Source organism: Mesoplodon densirostris, chromosome 15 (genome assembly GCF_025265405.1).
Source record: "Mesoplodon densirostris isolate mMesDen1 chromosome 15, mMesDen1 primary haplotype, whole genome shotgun sequence".
Lineage (NCBI taxonomy): Eukaryota > Metazoa > Chordata > Mammalia > Artiodactyla > Ziphiidae > Mesoplodon > Mesoplodon densirostris.
In genome coordinates this window covers 12,417,965-12,441,323 of record NC_082675.1, presented here as the reverse complement: position 1 = coordinate 12,441,323, position 23,359 = coordinate 12,417,965, and the positions used below count along the sequence as shown (strand labels likewise).

The window sequence follows — 23,359 nt, the reverse complement described above, 5'->3', positions numbered from 1 at the left end:
AGCACAGGCTCCGGACGCGCAGGCTCAGCGGCCATGGCTCACGGGCCCAGCCGCTCCGCGGCATATGGGATCCTCCCAGACCGGGGCACGAACCCGTATCCCCTGCATCGGCAGGCGGACTCTCAACCACTTGCGCCACCAGGGAGGCCCCCAGGACCCCCACTCTTAACCGCTCCCCAGTCCTCTCCTCTCTGCCCGTCTTTCCCCACCCTTGCCCTCCTGACTCACCCCAGCACGGATGGCCGCAGCAGCCTTGCTTCGTGCAGCTGAGGGACAGCCAGAATCACTCCCCACCATCCAGGTGCCAGAGTCCCCCCTCTCCCAGCCCCTCTGGTCCATAATCTCCTCCCTCAGCCAGCCTGACCCCCCCTTCTGTCTCAGAGGCCTGCGTATCATTTTTTGTTCTTGTCTTGTTTGTTTCCCTTCCCTCCGTTCCCTAGGAGACTCTCAAAGGCTGCATTCTGCCTCCAAGGGACACAGCAGGGACAAGGCCCAAGTGGGCACCCAGGATTTCCCGCACCCCAGCCTCCGCCCCTAGGAGGGAGGGGGTCTTTTGCGTTATTTATTTATCTATCTAGCCCTGCTCGGCTCCACATCCCCCAAGCTGGTGCTCCCCACTGGAGAAGATGAAAAACGGCTTCAGACAGTGGGGGACAAGGCTTGTCGCATGGCCCCCACCGTTTAATTTCCTTTAATTCATTTTCTATTGAACCAAATGATACTGTCTGTTTTTAATGGCAAACACTCAACATGGAGGAGGGGCGGCCAGGCCTCCTCCTGGGGAAATTAGGAACACAGCTGCTATTTAAACTCTCCTCCACCTGCCGCCCCCAGCACTGGGCCTTTGGAAATCACTTTCCAGGTTGAAAGATGATACCTTTCACCAGCTCAGATGGTCACTGTGTACGCAGGGAGCTGGTGCGGCTCCCCAAGCTGTAGTCAACCTGTCTTAGGGTGGCTGGCCCATCCCTAGGCCCACACTTCTCTGGGAATAACTGGATACTTGGGAACAGGGCTGTTGTTGGCGCCTCTACTGCCCGGCCTGCCACTGGAAATTTGGGGCAGCCACCTGGCCCAAGCAGGACCCATCCAGTGCCCTCTTCCAAGGAAAGAGGAACACAGAGGTTGGGTACATTCATTCATTCAACACTTGGGAGCAGTGTCATGCGTCAGTCTGTGTTTTAACCAGATCCCCAGGTAATTCGTGTGCATGGGAAAGTTGAAAAAACACCGGTCAAGAGGAGAGGTTTTTCCACTTTGGCTGTGAGGTGCCTGGTGATCCCGCACTCCCTTGAAGCCTGAGAGAACCCAGAATCCTTCCAGAGTCCCTTTTGGCTTTGGTGGGTCAGAGTCAGTTTCAGTTCCTTGCAGGCAGAGAGAACTTGAACATATACACCAGTTCCCTTGGCAGAGGCTGGAGGGATTCAGAGGCTTTGGCCTGCTTGTGACTTTGGCAGGGCCCAAACCACCATGATTAATGCCCAGTTTGGACATTCCAGAGGCCCCCCCAATCCCTCAGAGGCTGGGCTATACTCCTGACCTCTTGTTCACAGACTGTTAGACCCAGAAAGACCTTCTTATTCTACACGTGAGGAAACCAAGGCCCAAAAGTTACTGCTTCCAGATCACATGATTTATCCTCTCATATATTCATTCTACTAATATTTATTAGACATCAACAGAGTGCCAGGCACCCTGCTAGGCACGGGAGCTACCCAGACCTAGCACTTTCAACCTCAAAGCTCACAGTCTGATGGGGTGATAGGCAAGGAAGCAGAGCCCTCTTGGAAAACAGAGATGGTACCTAAACCAGCTCCCAGCAAAGTCTTTTTTGATAAGGTGACCTTGGAACTGAGTTTTAAAGGATGGGTAGTAGTTAGCCAGGCAAAACCAAACCAAAAGGGCAGGCCAGGGAGAGGGAACAGCCAGAGCCACAGTACCAAAATGGAAAGCAGTTTGGCGTATGCATTTTCCCAGGTAACTGTTGAATATCTTCTCCCTACCAGACTCTAAGCTCCAGGAGGGCAGGGGTGACGTCTGCCATGCTCGTGATTAGGCGACGTGTGGTAGGTGTGCAGTGACTCTCAAACGAACAGATGAGTGATGCAAATGGCTGGTGTGAATTTGCATTCAGGGCGAGCAGGGAGGCCCTGATCCCTGGCTCTCAGGCCCACCCTGTACCTTTCTACACCACATTATGGCTGTGCAGTAGCAACCCCTACTCTGGGGTGCTGCGGGGATTAATTAGCCAGCTAAGTGGTGATTATTTTGCTCTTCTCCAGCTAAATGATTAGGGAGGCAGCCAGGCTCCCTGAGGTGGCCTCGGAGGCGTCCCCTTCACCTCCTCCCTCCCTCTGGGTGGGGGCCTGGAGTTGCGCTGGGGGGCCACCGCTCTGCTGGTTTTCTGGGGTTGGCTTCCACTGCTGTGGGTAGGGCTGCCCTGCTCTCACATCTCCTCCAGGTACCCCAGGGGCAAGAAAGGGGGTTAGAGCTGAGATTTGGTCCGAGGAGCCCACCACTTACACTTCTCAGCTTTCAGCTTGTCCAAAAATATTCCAGAGTCATTTGGAAAGACCCTAGGCTCTGGAGGGAGGTGGATCCCAGTTTGAAGGGAGGTGGATCCCAGTTTGAAGGGAGGTGGATCCCAGTTTGAACCCTAGTTCTGCCATTTCCATCAGTATCACCTCTGGCCAGTCACCTCCCCGCTCCGTGCCTGAGTTTCCCCATCTGTAAAAGAGATAATGCTGTTTCCCTCAAGGTTTTAGGGGAGATTTGAGATAAGCTAAAAAATAAATTGAGATAACGCAGGTGGAGGTGCTTTCAGCAACTCCTGACACATAGTAGGTTCTTAATACGTGTGTATATGTTTCTCTTTTTGTGCGTTCTCCCCCGTGGCACCCACGGGTCAGGACTCTGCTGGAGCTTAGAGATTGGAGGTAAACACCAGGCCTACTGCTCAGCGGCTGAGAGCCCACTAAGGCTTGACAGACCCCTGCCTCTTCTCCTTGGGGCTTAGGAGTGCCAAGGTCAGACCTTGAATGGGCCAAAGAAGGAAAGAAATGTTACACTTCCTACCCTGGCTGGGTCTTGGAACAGCCTGGCTTTGAATCTGGCTTTGCCACTAGCTGTGTACCTGAGGGCTTTGAGCTTCCACTGCCTCCTCTGTGTATGGAGCTAATAGATGATATTCCCCATGTCAGAGAGGAGCCCAGTGAGGAGAGAATCAGCTCATGGATTTAGAAGGCTTAGAACAGAGTTTTCAGTGCCTGCAAAATCTTTGCTGTGAGGATAAGAGCTGGTCCTGCCTTCAAGGGGCCGACAGAGACGGAGAGAGATACCCACAAAAGCACAAGGACAGGGCAGAGGGAGAGGAACCCGGATCACAGAGACTTATTCTCTGCTGTGTCCTTGTGCAAGGTCCCTGGCACATTTCGTCCCCACATAGGTACGTGCTGAGTGATGGCAGCAGGGGCAGCGGGACGGCTGAGGAGGGGAGGGGCGAGAGCTCTGTTCCTGGATGAACTTGACCGGGTTGCTGCAGGCCTCGGGGGCTTGGTATTACCCAGAGCAGACTTGTCCCCACGCTAGGTGAGGCGGAGGCTTCCCTGCAGCCAGCTTCTGTGTCCAGGGCTGTTCTTATTTTAAGAGGGGGAACCATCATCATCCCCACGGTTTCAGAGCACTGTCAGTAACCTAGAAACCGACCAAGGAGTCCTTTTCAACACCTGCCTGTTCCTTGCCTCTCTCTCCAGCCTGACATCCCATCCGTCACTTGCCAGATGTTTTGAACTTCTCTTGGTCCCTCCCCCCACCCCCATCATTGCTCCTGTTCTCTCACCTCCAGGCCTTTGCAGTGGCTGTTCCCTCTGCTGGGAAAACTGTCTCCCTGGCCCCAGGTGGGGCTGGACCACTCACCTTTGTGCTCCCACGTATTCATCGTGTGCTGTTGTGACTGCTGGCTTGTCTCCCCAACTAGACTGCAAGCTTCGTGAGACCAGGGACCAGGTCTCCCGTATGTTTCACTTTTTCCCTAGCATGGCGTCTGGCATGTAGTAGGCACTCAAAAACACAGGCATGGGCTTCCCTGGTGGCGCAGTGGTTGAGAGTCTGCCTGCCGATGCAGGGGACGCGGGTTTGTGCCCCGGTCCGGGAGGATCCCACGTGCCATGGAGCGGCTGGGCCCGTGAGCCATGGCCGCTGAGCCTGCGCGTCCGGAGCCTGTGCTCCGCAACAGGAGAGGCCACAGTGGTGAGAGGCCTGCGTACCGAAAAAAAAAAAAAAAAAAAAAAAATCCACAGACATTGACTAAGTAATTAGTTGATGAGAATGTTGCAAAGGCAAACTGAGTGCGCAGTGAGTTGAGTGGGTCTCCTGGACTTGGAATCAAACAAGCAGGCTCCATCTCAGCTGCTCCACTTATTAGCCATGGGACCTTGGGCGAGTCAGTAGACGTCTCTAAGCCTCAGTTTCCTCATCTGTAAAATGAGGATGGTAATCATACTCATGTGAAGAGTAGACAAGATTATGCTTATGAATGAAGCCGTCTAATCACTGCAGCTCAGTAATTTACTATTTATTATCACTGTAGCCACAATATACTATTTACTGAAAATACAAGGTAAACAGAGGAAAGGGGGCCCTGGAAGGCATGACACCACCCCTACCCCTGTTATTACCTAGAAATAAATGAGGATAAGAATAGTCATTGCAGAAGCCAATCACAGCACACGTACTACGTGCCAAGCACCATCCTAGTCTCTTTACACCCATCCACCCACCCATTCATTCATTGACCCAGTATTTTTTTGAACACCTACTCTGTGCCAGGCCCTATACCAGGTCCTAGGTATATAGCAGTGAATAAACACAGTATCTGCTTTCAAGGGACTTACGTAAACAAAAGGCTGAAATAAATAAGCAATATATCAGGTAGGGAAAAGTAAAACCAGGAGTGTCGTGGTGATGGATGCTCTTTTAGATAGGGTAGCTAGGGAGGCCTCACTGGGAAGGTGACATTCATGCAAAGACTTGGAAGAAGCAAGAGAATATGGCATGCAGATATCTGGGGAAGGGTATTCTAGGCAAGGGAAATAGCATGTGCAAAAGCCCTGAGGTGGAAGAATGCTTAGCAAGTTCAAGGAGCAGCAAGTCAGTACGGGTGGAGCAGAATGCAGAGCAGGACCAGATTCGTGGTGTGCAACCTGTGCAGAAGGGCTCCACACTTGTTTTAATGATCTGCTGTCACCGTCTTGAAATTCTAAACTTTTTTTAAACAAGAGGCCCAGCATTTTCATTTTCCACCGAGTATTGCAAATTAGGTAGCCAGTCCTGGTCATAGGAGATACAGTCAGAGAGGCGGTAGGGGACCACAGCACCAGACACCACTCCCAGCCCCAAGCGTGATTTCTGGCCTCCTCCCATCCTGCCCTAGAGCCAGCCCTTCAGGGAGAGGCCTTAAACTAAGATTCTCTGACCATTTGGTCCTGACACTATCCTCATGACAGCGGGAACTAATACAGGGTGTATTAGTTTCCTCTTGCTACTGTAACAATTACCACAAACTTAGTGGCTTAAAACAACACAATTTATTCTCTTACAGTTCTGGAGGTTAGAAGTCCAAACTCAGTCTCATGGGGCTAAAGTCGAAGTGTCAGTAGGGCTGGTTACGTCTGGAGGCTCTAGGGGAGAATCTGTTCCTTTGCCTCTTCCAGCTTCTGGAAGCTGCCTGTGATCCTTGGCTTGTGGCCCCTTCCTCTGTCTTCAAAGCACATCTCTCCAACCTCTGCTTCCTTCACTCTAACCCTCCATCCTCTCAGATAAGGACCTTTGTAATGGCATTGCCCCCACCCCACCCCTGATAATCCAGGATAACCTCCCCTTCTCAAAATCCTTAAAACTTAATCACATCTGCACATGCACAAAACTTCTTTTGCCATGCGATGTAACATGCACAGGTTCTAGGGATTAGGATGTGGGCATATCGGGGGCACCATTACTCAGCTTGTACCACCTCCCGCACTTTGCAGAAAACTGAGGCCTAGAGAGGTGCTGTAACTTGGGCAAGATCACCCTCCCAGAAAAGGGACAGACCTGCAGTTGGGGCCCATGTCTCTCTAGTTCCTGTCATGGTGTCTAGACCGCCAGGAAGGAGGCACCTTCTGCCCATCGTGGCCTCCCTCTCCCCATGCACCCAACCCCCAGTGCTTTAGGAGGTAGACAGGCTTGGGAAGTTGTGGCCCAGAGCATTTGTGCCTAAGATTATAGCTGACATGGGGACAGATAAGCACATCCATCCACCTGGGACTGGGACAGAGGGAAGCGGCCGCCTTTCTGCAGCTAACAGGGTCCCAGGCCACTTCGGGCTTAATCATCAACACCTTATAATTAGGCCTCTCCTGGGTCCCAGGGAGCAGGGCCCTGTTTGTAAGGAAGCTCCTGATATGCATGTTGCTGGGGCACATGGCCTGGTCCCTTCCTGTTCATGGGGCGGAGGCTTTTAAATCAGGCGAACCAGAGCCAATGAAGTTGGGCGCCTGACTGCTGCTGTTGAGGGGCGGATTTCTCCTCACAGCCTAGAGACTCCTGTGTGGCCTCAGCCCAGACCCAAGGGCTCTCTGTCAGCTGGCCCCTGGGGCCACAGCACAGAGGCCAATCCCAGCCATTGGCATGGAAGCCAGAAGAGCAGAGAGAGGACCAATGTAGGAAATTGGAGGTCGGAGGGAGAAGGTAGCAGGTGTTTTCACCAGCTCTGGTCTTTAATAACAAGTCTTTAGTTATCAGAAGGTAGGATGTAGTGGTGGGTAAGAGCATCCATGCCGACATCAGACAGACCTGGATTCAAATCCCACCCCTGCCACTTATTAGCTCTGTGACCTTAGGCAAAATGATGACCTTCTCTGACACCGAGCCTCAGCTTCTCCCAAGATTTGGTGGTTCAGGCTAGTGGGCAAACCCAGGTTCATTTGAGCGTAAAGCTGGGGTTTATTTTGTACCTTCTAGGAAATTGGGGGTACTAATTTGTCCCCTGCCTTATGGGGTTGTTATAGTCAGTTTAAAAAGCAAGCAAGCAAATGTTCTACTTGTGGTTTTTTTTTAAGATAACCTGTAAGGTGTATACACACACACACACACACACACACACACACACAACTTCTTTCATCTAGCTTATGAGAGACACATACATTTACTAAATGGGAAACAGGCCTTTCCGTGCAGTCTGAAAGGCTTTCACTCTTATTTGGGCTTAGAACACAGTTTCATACAGCTTTCAGTTAAACTTTGGAAAAAGTAGGTTTGCAGGTTTTTCAGACATTTCACTGGCTACTCCAAATCCTGTGTACAAGTTCCATACATTGAAAGAACAATCTGTACAAAACTTCGTTCATCTAGCTTGTAAGAAACATACATTTTCTGTATGGGAAACAGGCTTCCTTCCTACTCTGTGAATGGCCTTCATCTTACTCACCTTTAGAACACAGAGATTCATGCAGCTTAAAGTACCTTAGATTCTAAGGCTTAGAAGAGCAGTATTACAGATCTCTTAAACAATATACTACATGCATCACACTTCAAATATATCTTCCATTCTATGAAAGAACACGGTGCATAGTATTTCTTTCTTATAACAAGAAACAATGTGTTCTGTAAACAATAAGTACTCATGTATCCAGCGTAAAAAGCAGAAAATTAATTGTGGCTTAGAAACTCCCTGTGCCTACCCCCTGGGTTCCATCCATCTCCTTTCCTCCCTTTGCACATAAGAAACCACAGAGTTTTGTGGTTACCACTCCCTCATTTTCCTTGTGTCTGCTTTTCTGTAGTTTTTATGTCTCCTTCCTTGCTGAGCTATTAGTAAAGATCCAAGCAGGCATAAGCATGTGTAACTTCCTCCCTTCCACACCTAGTTTCCTACCAACTTCCTCCTCCTGCCCTCTCCTCTCTGTTACCAAGCAAGGACACTGCTGGTTGGGAAACCAGAACATCAAGCTTGTCAGTACTGTGAGTAAACTTAGAATTAATAGGCTGTGAGTGAGCACCAAAGGGACTTTGCTGTGAATAAAGCACATGTACAAAGAGGCTTGGACTTCCTAGAAAGTACAAAATGAGCCCAAGCTTTATGCTCAAATGAGCCTTGGTTTGAATATCAGCACTACCCACCAGTCTGAGCTAACAATTCTTTGCACCCACTCTAAAAACATTTCTTGAGTGTCTGTTGTATGACAGGCACTACATAGGTGTGGGGATGCAGTGGTGGATGAAACAGACAGGGTCCCTGCTTTCATTGAGTTGGGGAGATCACCATTAAACAACACACAAACATAAAGCTACAAATTGTAATAAGCACTAAGAATAAACACAGAATTCATGGAGGACTCATTTAGGAAGATGGGAAGGCCTTTCTCTGTGGAAATGATATTGGAGCTGAAACTTGTACTTCCTTGCCATCTGCCTTTAGTTACAATAAATTCAGGGGAATTCCATGGCAGTCCAGTGGTTAGGACTTTGAGCTTCCACTGCAGGAGCCACAGGTTCCATCCCTGGCTGGGGAACTAAGATCCTGCAAGCAGTGCGGCACAGCCAAAAAATAATGATAAAATAAAACTTCATTCAAAAAACAAATAAGGGCTTCCCTGGTGGCGCAGTGGTTGAGGGTCCGCCTGCCGGTGCAGGGGACACGGGTTCGTGCCCTGGTCCGGGAGGATCCCACGTGCCACGAAGCGGCTGGCCCGTGAGCCGTGGCCGCTGAGCCTGCGCTTCCAGAGCCTGCGCTCCGCAACGGGAGAGGCCGCAACGGTGAGAGGCCCATGTACTGCAAAAAAAAAAAAAACAAATAAATGCAGTTTTCTCATCTGCAGAATGAAGCTGGAAATGACCCTCTCACAGCTCTGCTCTTGGTAATGGCTGTGACTCAGTGCCTGGCTCAGCCACTCAGTAAATGTCATCCCCCTCCCTCCCTGTTGGCCTGGGTAGTGAATATTGCTGTAGATTGAGGAGCTGTGTTAGTGAGCAGTAAGTGATGGAAAACCTGCTGCTGGCAAGGGAGTTGGGACGCCCTCTAAGAGGGTCTCACTGGCCCCTCTTTGCCTTCCTTTGATGGCTGACCCCAGGGGGGAGGGAGAGAGGTGAGAGGGTATATTGTCCACTGTCAACAGGAAAGCTCCATCTTTTGCTGGGGAAGGTGGTATACAGTAATACAAAGACTGTGCTGTAGAATCAAACCCTAGCTCTGCCACAAGTCATTTCACCCCTCTGACTGGGCCTTCTGGTTCTCATCCACAAACTAGTCCATAATATACCTCTCCTGTGGGTTTGGCATGTGGAACAGTGACTTTTAATATAAAGTGCCCAGCACATCATGGACACCCAGCAAGCGTGGCCATGATCACTATTCCCACCAGAGCAAAGAGAAACGGACAAAGGAGCAGAGGTTTGGGGTGCAGCTAGGGAGAAGAAAGGGAGAGCCACCCTTTCCTAGCTGGGTAACCTGGGGCAGGGCCTTTACCGCTCTGAGCCTTCAGTTCCCTAGACTGTCAGACAGCTAAGAATAGAACTTCTTTCACTGGGCGGCTGTGAAATCATGCGTGCAAGTCGCCTCGCACTGCGCCTGACCTCAAGTCCTGGAGAGCTGGTGCAGTCACTCCCTGATAGACACGTGGCCTGAGGGGTGAAATGTTCAAATAAAGTGGGCGGGGAAAGATGCAGCAAAAGAGTGGAGAGGGCAGCTTTGCCCTTCGCAAACAGCCACCTCCTTTGTCCCTGAAGGCTGAAGAGCCGGGGGCTGGGGGCTTGCTTGGTACTGATGCTCGGCGCCCAGAGGTCCCGGCCCGGAGCCGGTGCGCAGACCCGGGCGGCCCGGGTCGCGGGGCTGTGACCTCATCGCCCGGCGCCGTCCCACGGGACCATGAGATCATGAGATGCTGGCACTCGCCGAGGAGTCGATTTGTTGGTAGCGCGGGGACAGCCTGCCGCCCCGTTGCGGTGATCTCATCCGGGCCTGGGGGAGGGGGAGGCAGGAGGCCCGGCCCGCCCGCGCCACCCGGAGGGGGACTGACGGCCGCCGCCGGTGACGTCACCTGCAGCGCCCGTTGCCAGGTAACGTGCGGCCGCCTGCCTCTGGCCCCGCCCCCTCCGACCCCGCCCCCCACCTGCTGCGCTCTCAGCCTGTACCCAACCTGGCTCGCTCTTCTCTTTCCTTTTTTATTTATTGAGGCGTAAATTGCATATTGTAAAGTGATCTAATTATAAGTATACAAGCTCGATGAGTTTTTACATATGTATGTATCCATATGTAAAATATGTACATGTATATCCATATGTGTCAAGATATCACCAGCGCTCTCCAATAAAAATATAATACGAGCCACATAAGCAATTTACAGTTTTCAAGTAGTCACATTAGGCAAGCAAAAAGGAACAAGTAACATGAATTCTAATAATATATTTTATTTATCCCAGAATGTCCAAACTATTATCACTTAAACATGTAATCAGTATAAAAAATTTTAATGAGCTATTTTACCTTTTTGTTGTTTTTCTAAGACTTTGAAATTTCCTGTGTATTTCATACTTTCAGTACATCTCAGTGCAGATTTAACCACATTTAAAGTGCTCAATAGACACATGTGACTACTACAGTACTATCTGTACTGTATTGGGCAGCACAGATATAAAACATTTCAAGCACCCAAAAGGCTCCTTCATTTCCCCTCTGGTCAGTACCCCTGCCAAGGTGCCCATTATCCTGAATCTTATCCTCCCTCTTCAGTTCTCCACCCTCCCACACACCTTGTATCTTTTCTTTCTCTCTCCCCACATCTCACTTTAACTCCTACTAGAGTCTCCCTTTCTTCGCTTCTCATAGCACTGAAAGCATGAAATGGCACAAGATAGGAAGTCAGACTGGATTAAACCTGGCTCTACCCCTGTCTAGCACTTGGACAACCTCTTAGAGCCTCTGTTTTCTCACCTGTAACTGGCCCTAGTTCTCTTTTGTGCTAGCTTCTTGTCTCTTTCCCCTTGTACTTATCTCATTAGCTCAGTCTCCCACGATTTATTCCTGCCTCCCGTGCCTATGTTGAGCTTTCTCATCTGAGAAATGGGACTGGGTCATAACTACCCCACCAGGGGAGCATTTGATGCACAATTCCTGGCCCATGGTAGGTGCTTAATAATGAGATTACTTTCTCCTCCTTGGCCCCCTCTTTGCTTGGTCTCTCACTCCTGGGTGCCCTTTTTCTACTGTCCTCTAGCTCTGTCATTTCTCCCCTCTCTTCTTTTGCCCACATCCCCTAGTTCCTCTCCGGTGTCCCTCTCCTCCCCCATCCCCTGCATTTCTCTCTAGCCTTTCTTCTAGTCCCAGTGCCCTCAACACCTCTTGCCCCCAGCACTCCTGGCCAGGTTGTTCTGAAGTCAGTTACCGAGCTCTTCCCCACCCGCCAAGCCTTCTCAAGTCTGAGAAGTCCTAGATGGGCCCGCCTGCTCCTCAGCGGGTCGATGTTGCGGCTGTTCTGTTCTGAGGGGCTCTTTCAGCCGCAGTCCGCCGTGCAACCTGCAGTCATAACAGACCTGCAGGCCGCCTTCCCAAGAAAACAAGTCTTTGTTTTCAGCTCTTTGCGTGGGCCCAGCCCGCCCATTTCGGAAGCGTGGCCCTGTCCCCTGTGGCGGCCGGGAGCTAACCAGCGGTCCAGGGCAAGAAAAGCAAATGAGGGAAAGCACCCGGGAGGCTGGACGCAGTTCCTGCATATTTTCCCCACATTAGGGGAGGGCTCTGCAATGAGCAGTCCCTTTGGCCCAGTGCTAGCCTTAACTCAGAGAAGCTTTCCGGCCTCTTCCTGACACCCCCTTTCTGTGGGGAACCGCCTCTCCCTCTCCCTGTGGTCCTAATGCGGCTGTCAGTCACGGCGCCCCGCCCACCCCCTGCCCTATCTGACCAATCCATCCAAGGCTCGCTGTCCGGGTTGGCAAATGCCCCCCACCCCCCGACGCCGCCCCGGGAGAAACTAGGCCCCTCTCTCTCTGTTGGAGTTAAGCTGTGAGAGTGTTGGCTTGGGGTTACTAGTGGCCATCTTTCCTACCAGGTAGAGGTGTCCAGAACTTTCTATTAGCTGTGTCCCCTGGGGCTATCCTCTCCTTCTCACTTTCCTTATCTGTGAAATGGGAACATTAATAGCACCTACCTCACAGTGTTGTGCAGAGAGTAGGTGCCCAGCACGTAGTAACAGCCAAGTCATCGCCCTTTCTTCTACACTGCATGCCTTTCTCATGGTGCTCTGTGCTGAACCCAGCAGTCACTGGACAGCCCCCTTTCCTCTCTCCTAGCCTCATCTTTTTTATAAACCCTTCCTTATACACCAACCCTTGCTTCCTAGCACCTTTGGCATCAGGGTTCTCTATGAGCCACACCTGTGGAAAACCTAGCTATTTGAACTACAAGGTCATTTAGCCCACCTGTTCATTTGTTCATTCATTCACTCAAAAAACATTTTTTGATCACCTACTCAGTGCCAAATCCTTTGTATTAGTTAGAATTGGGATAAGCCAGTAACAGCAAAAATAATAATAATAGCTTAAACTTAAGACGGGTTTATTTCTTCCCGTGTAAAGTCCAAAGGTAAGCAGTCCAAACCTGGTAGTGTGACACCTTCCAGGTTACTACTTCACCAATCCTAGGGTGTGGGACTCCTCCTCATGGTCCAAGATGGCAGCTAGAGCACTAGCCATCACATCTAAGTTCCAGATAGCAGGAAGGAGGACAGGGGGAAAGAATAAGGTGAAAGTTTCTCTGAAGTTGTCACATGACACTTCTACTATAGCTTAGTGCCACTGCAGTGCCACTAAAAGAGCACCTGGTTGCAAGAGAAGCTGGGAGATGTAGTCTTTGTTTAAGATATCATCCAGCTAAAATATTGAGGACTCTAGTGCTAAGGAAGAAGGAGAGAAAGAATGTAAGGTGACAGCAACTAGGGACACACCCTGACTAAGCATAAGGGAAAGATGGCGAACAGGATATCGTTCTCTGCATTCATGAAGCTCACAGCCTATCAAAGAAATAGATAATAATAATAATATAAAATAGATAACCAACAAGGACCTACTGAGTAGTACAGGAACACTGCTCGATATTCTGTAATAACCTAAATGGGAAAAGAATTTGAAAAAAAATAGATACATATATATGTATAACTGAATCACTTTACTATACACGTGAAACTATACACCTGAAACTAACACAACATTGTTAATCAAGTATGCTTCAACACAAAATAAAAATTTTTTTAAATAAAAATAAATTTTTAAAAATAAAATGCTTTCTTTAAAAAAATAATAATAGTCAAAGTTATTGAATATTTACTCTATTCCACATGCTTCTCAGGGATTCGCAAACATTTTAGACTTAGGGCCTCTTTACACTTTTAGAAAGTATTGAAGACCCTAAAGAGCTTGCTTACATGGGTTATTGCTATGACCCATGTAACAATAATAGAAATTAAAATCAATTCACCACAATTGACATTAAAACCAAGAACTTTTTACAGTACTTACCAATTAACTTAAAATAATAAACCCATTATGTGTTAAATAAATAACATATTTTAAAGAGACATAACTATTTTTTTAATTAATGAGAAAAGGGACTTGTTTTTACATTTTTATAAATTAATATCTGGCTTGATAGAAGATACTTGCATTCTCATTTGTTGCAAATCATGTCATATAGCCTCAGGAAAAACTCAACTGTATACTTGTTAGAGAATAAAAATGTCAGTTAATGTCTGAGAATTATGATGAAAATAGTTTTGACTTCACAGACCTTCTGGAAGGGTTTTGGGGACCCTCAGGGTCCTGGACCACACTTTGAGAAATGCTGATTTTGTTGGATGCTTACAGTATCCCTATGTAGTAGTCACGATCAAGGTCACAAGTTTTCCCCAGAATGTGGCACATGCATGGAGCCTCCATAGTGCCCTATGGCTCCACTGTAGGCGGCCAGGTCGAGAGGGCTTGGTAAGTAGTTTAGCCGTTGTCCTGGGGGTAGTGGGGAGCCAGGGAGGGTTATAAGCAGGGATGCACAATGATCAGATTTGTATTCTTCAAAGAACATTCTAGAAAGAAGCACAGGTATCACTCTCCTAGTGGCAGTGTGGCTGGCTTTTTGGCACAGGGTCTTGGAGTGCTAACCCAACAAGCCAGCCTTAAGAAGCACTGGCAAACATCACCAGCCATCCACACATCAGACCCACCCAAGAGACTTGCCTTATGGGACAGTCAGCACCCAGGATGGCTATGACTTATCTCTCCTTAGCCCTTAGTCCAAAATGAGCTTCCTTTAACAGGCAGCAAGTAGTAGTGATAATAATAATAGCCAACATTTAATATTATGGTATGTCACACCTTGTTTTTTTTCTTTTTTTTCTCCTTTTATTTATTTTTTATTTTTTTTAACATCTCTATTGGAGTATAATTGCTTTACATTGTTGTGTTAGTTTCTGCTGTATAACAAAGTGAATCAGCTATATGTATACATATATCCCCATATCCCCTCCCTATTGCGTCTCCCTCCCACCCTCCTTATCCCACCCCTCTAGGTGGTCACAAAGCACCGAGCTGATCTCCCTGTGCTATGCGGCTGCTTCCCACTAGCTATCTGTTTTACATTTGGTAGTGTATATATGTCCATGCCACTCTCTAACTTCATCCCAGCTTACCCTTCCCCCTTCCCCGTCCTCAAGTCCATTCTCTACATCTGCGTCTTTATTCCTGTCCTGTCCCTAGGTTCTTCAGAACCATTCTTTTGTTTTGTTTTGTTTTTTTAGATTCCATACATATGTGTTAGCATACGGTATTTGTTTTTCTCTTTCTGACTTATTTCACTCTGTATGACAGACCCTAGATCCATCCACCTCACTACAAATAACTCAATTTCGTTTCTTTTCATGGCTGAGTAATATTCCATTGTATATATGTGCCACATCTTCTTTATCCATTCATCTGTCGACAGACACTTAGGTTGCTTCCATGTCCTGGCTATTGTAAATAGTGCTGCAATGAACATTGTCACACCTTGTTTTAAGATCTTTACACGTTATTTCTCTGATGAGAGAGGATTTATAAAGTGGCCTCTGGAACAAGCCTGCCTGGATTCAAATTCTATCTCTGCCACCTACCAGCTGTGTGACTTTGAGCAAGTGACTTAACCTCCCTGTGCCTCAGTTTACTCTTCTGTAAATTGGGGATGATGATAGCTCCTATCTCATAGGTTGTTGTGAGGGTTAAATTAATACAAAGTGCTTAGAACAGCACTTGGCAGATAATAAGCCTTCAGTGTATATATTTGCTGTTATTAACATCAAAACTCTGAGGTACATACTATTATTACCTGCAGTCTATAGATGAAGACACTGAGGCCCACTTATTCATTCGGCTGAGCACCCTGTTTGGTGCCAAGCACTCCTCTAGATTCTGCAAACAGAAATGGTAATGCCAAAAAGACACAGAGCCCCTGTTTTTCAGGAGCATAACAAAGAAATATAGTCCATGTTGGGGGTGAGTACAAAAAAGAAAAATGAAAGCTGAGTACAAAGGATGGGGAGGATAGGGGGAAGTAGGAAGTGCAGGGGTGCTATTTTATGTACATTGTTCAGTGATCCTTCCTGATGAGATGACATGTGTGCCAAGACCCAAGGGAAGTGAGGGAGCCAGCTGGCAGACATCAGGAGGAAGAGTGCTCCAGGAAGAGGGAAGAGCAAATGCAAAGACCCTGAGGTAGAACTGTGCTTGTTTTTCTTTTGTTTTTTGTTTTTGTTTTTGTTTTTTTTTTGAGAATCAGGCACATCACACATGTGGGCAGGGGGCAGATCTTATAGGATCCGGAAGATAGGGTGAGAGTTTCAGATGTCACTCTGAGGGAGATAGAAGACATTGGCAGGTTTGAGTCCTGGGATGATTTGTTCTGCCTTGTATTTTGAGAAGCTCATTTTGGATACCGTGTGAGGAATAAATCATAGGGGAACAACGACAGAAGTTGTTAGGGAGCTGTTTCCAGCAGAATTTGTAGATGAATTGGATGTTGGTTCTGAGAGAAAGGAGAGTCAAGAATGATTGCAGGGGTTTGGGGGAGAGACAGACAGACAGACAGACATGGAAGGAGGGAAGATGCTCTCATGTCTCTTCTTATAAGGGCACTAATCCCATTCATGAGGGCTCCACCCTCATAACCTGATTACCTCCCAAAGGCCCCCGGCCTAGGGTTATAAGCAGGGGTCCGCAATGATCAGATTTGCGTTCTTCAAAGAACATTCTAGAAAGAAGCACAGGTATCACTCTCCTCATGGCAGTGTGGCTGGCTTTTTGGCACAGGATCTTGGAGTGCTAACCCAACAAGCCAGCCTTAAGAAGCACCGGCAAACATCACCATCACCTCCTTAGATGAGCACTTTAGTTCATTTTTCTCCTTTTTTCTTTCTTTTGGCTTAAAACAACCACCATTTTATTATTTCCCATGATTCTGTGGGTCAGGAGGTCAGCCAGGGTACACTAGGGACAGCTGGTCTCCATGTGATGTCCGCTGAGGCTGGACCATCCACAACGGCTTTTTTACTCACAGGTCTAATGCCTCAGCTGCCATGGGTGGGATGACTTGCTCAGGTCCTATATCTGGGGCCTCGGTTCTCCCTGTTGGCTGGGTTCCTTGCTTCTCCCCTGTGTAGTGTCACTCAGAACCCCTCCCTCTGCACCTGGCCTCTGCACGTGGTCTCCCCTTGTCCCTTGGGTTTCTCACAACGTGAGAGGGGAGGAAGGGCAAGCAAGAGGGAGGCAGTGACAGCTGCCGGGTCTCATGCAGCTTGGGCCTGGGCGTCCCAGATAGCACCTCTGCCTCATTCTCGTTCATTCCTTAGTTCTTTTGAACCTGAGGTGTCCTGTCTCTAAAAGAACATGAGTGACAGTAATAATGCCTACATCCCCAGATCATCATGAGGTTCTTTACTAGCTCTTATCATGCACTGGGCCCTTCCTGGGTACCTATGTTTTAGGTGCATTTGCTCATTCAATCCTCACAATCACCTTGGCCTGTTGGAGCAAGTTTGCTTGGGCTTGTGAAAGCCAATGGTTACATTTTCAGGAAATTTGCAAGCAGCGTTAAACCCTAGGAAGCTTGAAATTGGCCCTGTGGGAGTACTTACACCACAGAAATTGGAAGCACACATATCAGGCCCATTTTTTTTTTGGTTGTTTTCTGGAGAACTGATTTGCCAGCATACCACTGTGTGTGTGTGTGTGTCTGTGTGTGTGTCTGTGTGTATGTCTGTGTGTATGTGTTTTCAACCCCATTTACAGATGAGGAAACTGAGGCTCAGAGAAGTTAAATTATTGTCCAAAATCAACCAATTTAGTAGGTAACAGATTTGACTTTGGAGGCCTAATTCCCATGCCCTTAACTGCTGTGCTGTCCTACTTCTGTAGGTGAGAAAATGTGTATGAAAGAGATTTATAAACAGGTAAAGCCGTATACATATTCATATTAATTTTGATGCAGAAAAAAACTTTTATCCCTGTTTATCCATTCTTTACATCTTTGTACATTTATGCTGCTAACAACTCTGATTATGTCTCCCTCCCCTTCCTCTTCATCCCCATGATCCTCACATCACCTTTTCCAGGTAGGTGCGTTCTCCGAAAGTCTCCTAACCTGTTCCTCTCTTCGGCTTCTCAGCATCCTGCTCGCCTTCATTTCCCACTCCCTTCCCGTCAGCCCTCTGTCGTTTCCTTGCTTCCCACTTCACTTTTGGTCCCTCCGCCATCCTCACAGTAAAAGTCAGAACAGAACCTGCCTTCCCCTCCTTGACTGCTCCCGCCCCCTTTATCAGAATCCCAGCAGCGAGCTCTCTGTGCCTAAGTTCTGCAGCAACTGCTACTGTTCCCCCTTCACGGGTGGCAGGGAGGGCAGACGGGTCATAATCTGATCGCTTTCCTTGTTGTCTGACACCCTGGAGAAACCACATGTTCCATTCGGTGGTCGTCAGAAATAACATGCTTAAGCAACCTGGAATTATAAAACTGCTTAATTAGAGAGAGATGGTTTCACTGGGATATGCCCGGTTTTCCCCAGTGGTTTTACCTCCTCTCCAAGTGGCTGGCCCCCCAGCAGCTAATTGCTGCCTTTAGCACTCTCTCCCTTTATTTTTTATTTATTTATTTTTTTTTGCGGTATGCGGGCCTCTCACTGTTGTGGCCTCTCCCGTTGCGGAGCACAGGCTCCGGACGCGCAGGCTCCGCGGCCATGGCTCACGGGCCCAGCTGCTCCGCGGCATGTGGGATCTTCCCGGACCGGGGCACGAACCCATGTCCCCTGCATCGGCAGGCGGACTCTCAACCACTGCACCACCAGGGAAGCCCCTCTCCCTTTATTTTATTTTCTGTGACATCAGGGCTTGCCTATGAAGAGAAATACTCTGTTCCATGTTCCAACTCTCCTTCTGCATCAGCAAACTCTAGATGTTGACCTGAGTAACAAGGGTGGAAAATCTTACGCTTCAGAGGTCTCTAGCTCCTAAATAAGCACCTGCTGTGTGCTGCGTGCTGGGAATATGACCAGGAGCCAAATTATCTTCATGCTAATGGGGCTTAGGGTCCAGTGGGAGAGAGAGATACTGAAGTAATGTTTTTAATATTGTGAGAAGTGCTCTAAAGTGATTTAAAGGGTGTAACAGGAGCACTTAATTTAATTAAGGAGTTGAGGAAAGCTTCTTATAGGAGGTGACAGTTAGCTGAGACCCAGAAGATGAACAGGTGTTAGCTTGGCAAAGAGTAGGGGACTCCTAGTCCATCTACAGAGGAAGAGCTTGGTCTACATAGCAGAGCACCTGAAAGAAGGGCCAAGGAGCTGGTCCCTGAGCCTTCTCTGAAATTCTGGGGATGTATTGGAGTCCCCATCATGACTTGACTTATCTAGGTTCTGATGTTATAGCCCAAGGGTTGTTAAACCACAAGCTGCAGATCAAGCAACATCTGTGTTTGTAAGTAAAGTTTTATTGGAACACAGCCATGCCTATTTGTTTACCTATTGTCGATAGCTGAGGGGAATAGTGGTGACAGAGGCTGTATGACCTCAAAGCCAAAGTATTCACTATCTGGCCCTTTGCAGAAAAAGATTGCTGACCTCTGTTCCAGACCCACGCATTAGGTGAGTGGGAAGCTTGGGGTCTGGATCAGAAGACCAGCCCACAGCTAGTGGAGCCTGAGCACTGGGGGATCCAAAGACAGTGACCAAGGATCAGTAATAGCAAGGTGGTTGGCAACAGGATCTGACACCAGCCTGTCTGGTTCCCGAGCTACACTCTTAACCACCAAGCCAGGCTGGTTGTGCAAGATTAGCCTGAGTGGGGACAGCAGGGTCTGTCTCCAGAGTCAACCAGATGCCAGCATGCAGGGGTTTCAAGAGACACAGGGACATAAGACCTTTCATGAGGTGGTCATGTCCTCAACCACCATGAGTCCAGGAGGACAAAGCAGGAGGCTGCCCAGCATGATGGCCAAAGACTGACCATCCTTTCCGTCACCTCTGGGCTTCTGGAATACCTTTCTTTCCTCATCCTGCCCACATCACTGCACTGCCCTCGTTCCACTTATCCATTGAAATAGTGCTTCTCAAACTTGCACGTGCACACACAGCACCTGGGAACCTTGTTAAATTGCAGATTCTGATTCAGCAGGTCTGGGGTGATGTTCCAATTCTGCAAGGTCAGACATTGGGGTGAGTGGATGACTGGATGCCTTTCCTTGGTCCTTAGCAGATGTGGGTACATCTGCCTCAATGAGTCCTCTTCCAAGCGACCTGTGCTCAGCCCATCAAGACAGAATATAATGGGGTAGATAGAAAGTCTCTGTCCACATTCTGTACATCATCCATTTGATGGATACACAACACTTTTTTTTTTAAATAAATGTATTTATTTGGGGTGTTTTTTTTTTTTTTTTTGGCTGGGTTGGGTCTTCGTTGCTGCACGTGGGCTCTCTCCGGTTGCGGCGAGCGGGGGCTACTCTTCACTGCGGTGCGCAGGCTGCTCATTGCAGCCGCCTCTCCTGCTGTGGAGCACAGGCTCCAGGCACGCAGGCCTCAGTAGCTGTGGCACGCGGACTCAGTAGTTGTGGCTTGTGGGCTCTTGAGTGCAGGCTCAGTAGTTGTGGCGCACGGGCCCAGTTGCTCCATGGCACGTGGGACCTTCCCGGGCCAGGGCTCGAACCCGCATCCCCTGCATTGGCAGGCCAACTCCCAACCACTGCGCCACCAGGGAAGCCCCACAATGCATTTTTATAACTTTTTTCTCCCTCTAGTTTAAGCACTATGCTCAGTACAAAAAAAAAAAAAAAATGGGAAAGGCAGAAAACCACAACGAAAATGAGTAGTTTCTTCATTCTGTATCTTTTCCACTTGGAACTATAATATGAGCGTTTCCCTGAATCAATAGATATCCTTTGCCAGGATGATTTATTTTCTAACTTTTTCTTTTGAAATAATTTTAGACTTAGAGAAAATTTGCAAAAATAATACAGAGAGTTCCCATATATCCATCACCCAGCTTCCCCTAATATTAACATCTAATATAACCATAGTACAATTAGCAAAGCCAGGAAGTTCACATTGGTACCGTTATTATTTACTAAACTACAGACCTTATCACATTTTGCCAGTTGTTCCACAAACGTCTTTTTCCTGGTCTAGGATCGAATCTAAGATCCCACGTTGCATTTATTTGTCATGTCTCCTTAGTCCTCTCTAATCTAACAATTCCTTGGTCTTTTCTTTGTCTTTCATGACCTTCACACTTTTGAAGAATGCTGAACAGTTATTTTGTAGAATGTTCCTTAGTTTGGCTTTGTCTCGTTTTCTTATGATTCAATTGAGCTTGTAAGTTTTTGACCAGAATACACAGGATGATGCTGTATTTTTCTCAGGGCATCTTATCAGGGGTTTAGGCTTCAATATGACTTATTACTGGGGATGTTAACCTTGATCACTTGGTTAAGGCAGTATGTAGTGGATTTCTTCACTGCAAAGTCACTCCTTTTCAGGATGATATTTGATTGGCTGTATGGCTCTGCATTATTGATCCCTACCATAACCAGACCCTCTTTTTGCACATTTAGTTTGTTACCTGTTTTTGTTTGTACTGTTTCAAAGAATGCTACAGTGGCCATTCCTACTGGCATATCTATTAGCACATATCCCTGATTATTAGGATAAATTCCTAGAAGTAGAATTGCTGGAGCCAAGATTATTCACATCTTTAAGGTTATGTATGCTTGGGGCGGGACTATTTGTTTCTATGTTTGTTTATTTGTTTCAATCAACTTTACTGAGGTGTATAACATTGTATATCTGTACAAGAAAATGCATAGATTTGAAGCACACGTTTCAGTGAGTTTTGGCAAATGTATACCCACGTGTAAGCACCACCCCCATCACTATATAAAATATAAAATTTACATATACAATCTACAATTTCTTTCATTCCCCAAAATTCCTTGACGCCCCCTTGCAGTCATTCCTCCCCCAGCTCACCCCAGGCAACCACTGATCTTATTTCCATCAGTGCAGTTTATTTTTTTTAACTTTATTTTTTAATTTTGGCTGCGTTGGGTCTTCATTGCTGCACGCGGGCTTTCTCTAGTTGGGGCGAGCAGGGACTACTCTTCGTTGCGGTGCGCAGGTTTCTCATTGCCGTGGCTTCTCTTGTTGCGGAGCACGGGCTCTAGGCGCGTGGGCTTCAGTAGTTGTGGCTCGTGGGCTCTAGAGTTGTGGCGCACGGCTTAGTTGCTCCGCGGCATGTGGGACCTTCCCGGGCCAGGGCTCGAACCCGTGTCCCCTGCATTGGCAGGCAGATTCTTAACGACTGCACCACCAGGGAAGTCTTCAGTGCAGTTTTATGTTAGCTATTCTAGGACTTCATATTAATCAGAATTACACACTATGTACTCTTTTGTATCTGTCTCCTTTGATAGGAGAGAATGTTTGAGATTCATTCATGTTGCTGTGTATTGCAAACATTTGTTCCTTTTCTATTGCTGAGTAATGTCCTATTATATAAATATACCACAATTTGTTTATCCATTCTTCCATTGATGGACATTTGGGCTGTTTCCAGTTTGAAGATATTATGAATAAAGCTGCTGTGAACATTCACCTACAGATGGACATATGTTTTCATTTCTCTCAGGTGCACACCTGGGAGTGGAATTACTGAGTCCTAAGCAGGTGTCTGTTTAACTTTATTAGACACGACAGGGTGGGTTATTTTCTTGTCCATTTTATAACACAGGCCCCAGAAAGCTTGAGGGACTTGAATAAAAGCCAAAAGAGGAAGAGAAAGAGAACGCTAGATGCTTTTCCTGCTTATTTCCTTTAATCTTCAGAGCCATCCTAGAAGGTAGCAGTTGTGATTCCCATTCTGTAGATGAGCACAGTGAGGCTCACAAACATGCAGCAAAATAAGGTTCTGAGTCCCCCAGGTCTGAGAACCCAAGTCCATGTTCTTTCACCAGATATGATCCTGCCTCCTTGGAGACAGTAGGTGGGGCAGCTGGGAACGAGAACACGTCTTCCCCCCTCTCCTCTTCTCTTCCTGTCCTTCCTGCATCCTGTGGTCCGCCCTGCCCACGCCACTGAGAGCAGTCACCCTTGATGCCTGGGTCAGCCCCCTAGAGATGAGAGTGATCTGAGTGCAGGGCCAGGGACTGTGCCCCCATGATTGGCTTTGAGCCCTCAAAGCCACAGCAGGCACCAGGGAGTGACCCACACTCCAACCCTCGGCCAAAGGTGTCCAGTTTCTCCCTCCCTGAGATGCAATCCCCAGAGTGTTGATCTACTGGGCTGGTGGGCAGCGGGCGAGGGCAGCGAGCAGGGGCTGTGTCTCCCCGGCCACATTGCAGGCCCATTAGGAGCAGGCCTGAGTGCTTTACAAAGCTGATTAATGGGCTGCCTGTGACCTGGAATGTCATTACTCCCTGGGCTGGGGGGCCCCCCAGCTGGGTCCTTTGGGTCTTTACTGCTAATAATAATTGATGCTTTCTGTGTGGTTGCAGGGAAAGTTCTATCTGGTCATCGAGGAGTTGAGCCAGCTGTTCCGATCACTCGTTCCCATCCAGCTGTGGTATAAATACATCATGGGTGACGATGCCTCCAACAGCTACTTCCTCGGAGGGGTCCTGATCGTTCTCTACAGCCTCTGCAAGGTGAGGTGGCCTGGGGGAGGCTGGAGGGCTGGCCTGAGGAAGACCCATTCACTAGCTGGGCCTAGCAGCGAGGGCAAGTGGGGAGCCTGGAATAACACCCTAATCTCTTTGTTTAATTGAAAAATTAAAT

The 23,359-nt window shown here is 48.1% G+C and overlaps 1 protein-coding gene across 4 annotated transcripts in view; it reads left to right on the top strand.

Annotated features, from left to right (window-relative positions):
- The window catches only part of RNFT2 (ring finger protein, transmembrane 2), a 64,495-nt gene that overhangs the window by 30,084 nt on the left and 11,052 nt on the right, over nt 1-23,359 (top strand). For all 4 annotated transcript variants that reach the window (XM_060118855.1, XM_060118857.1, XM_060118854.1 and 1 more), the window contains one exon: nt 23,080-23,229. In XM_060118855.1, the coding sequence (XP_059974838.1) occupies nt 23,080-23,229 (150 nt within the window). The remainder of the gene's footprint in view (nt 1-23,079; nt 23,230-23,359) is intronic.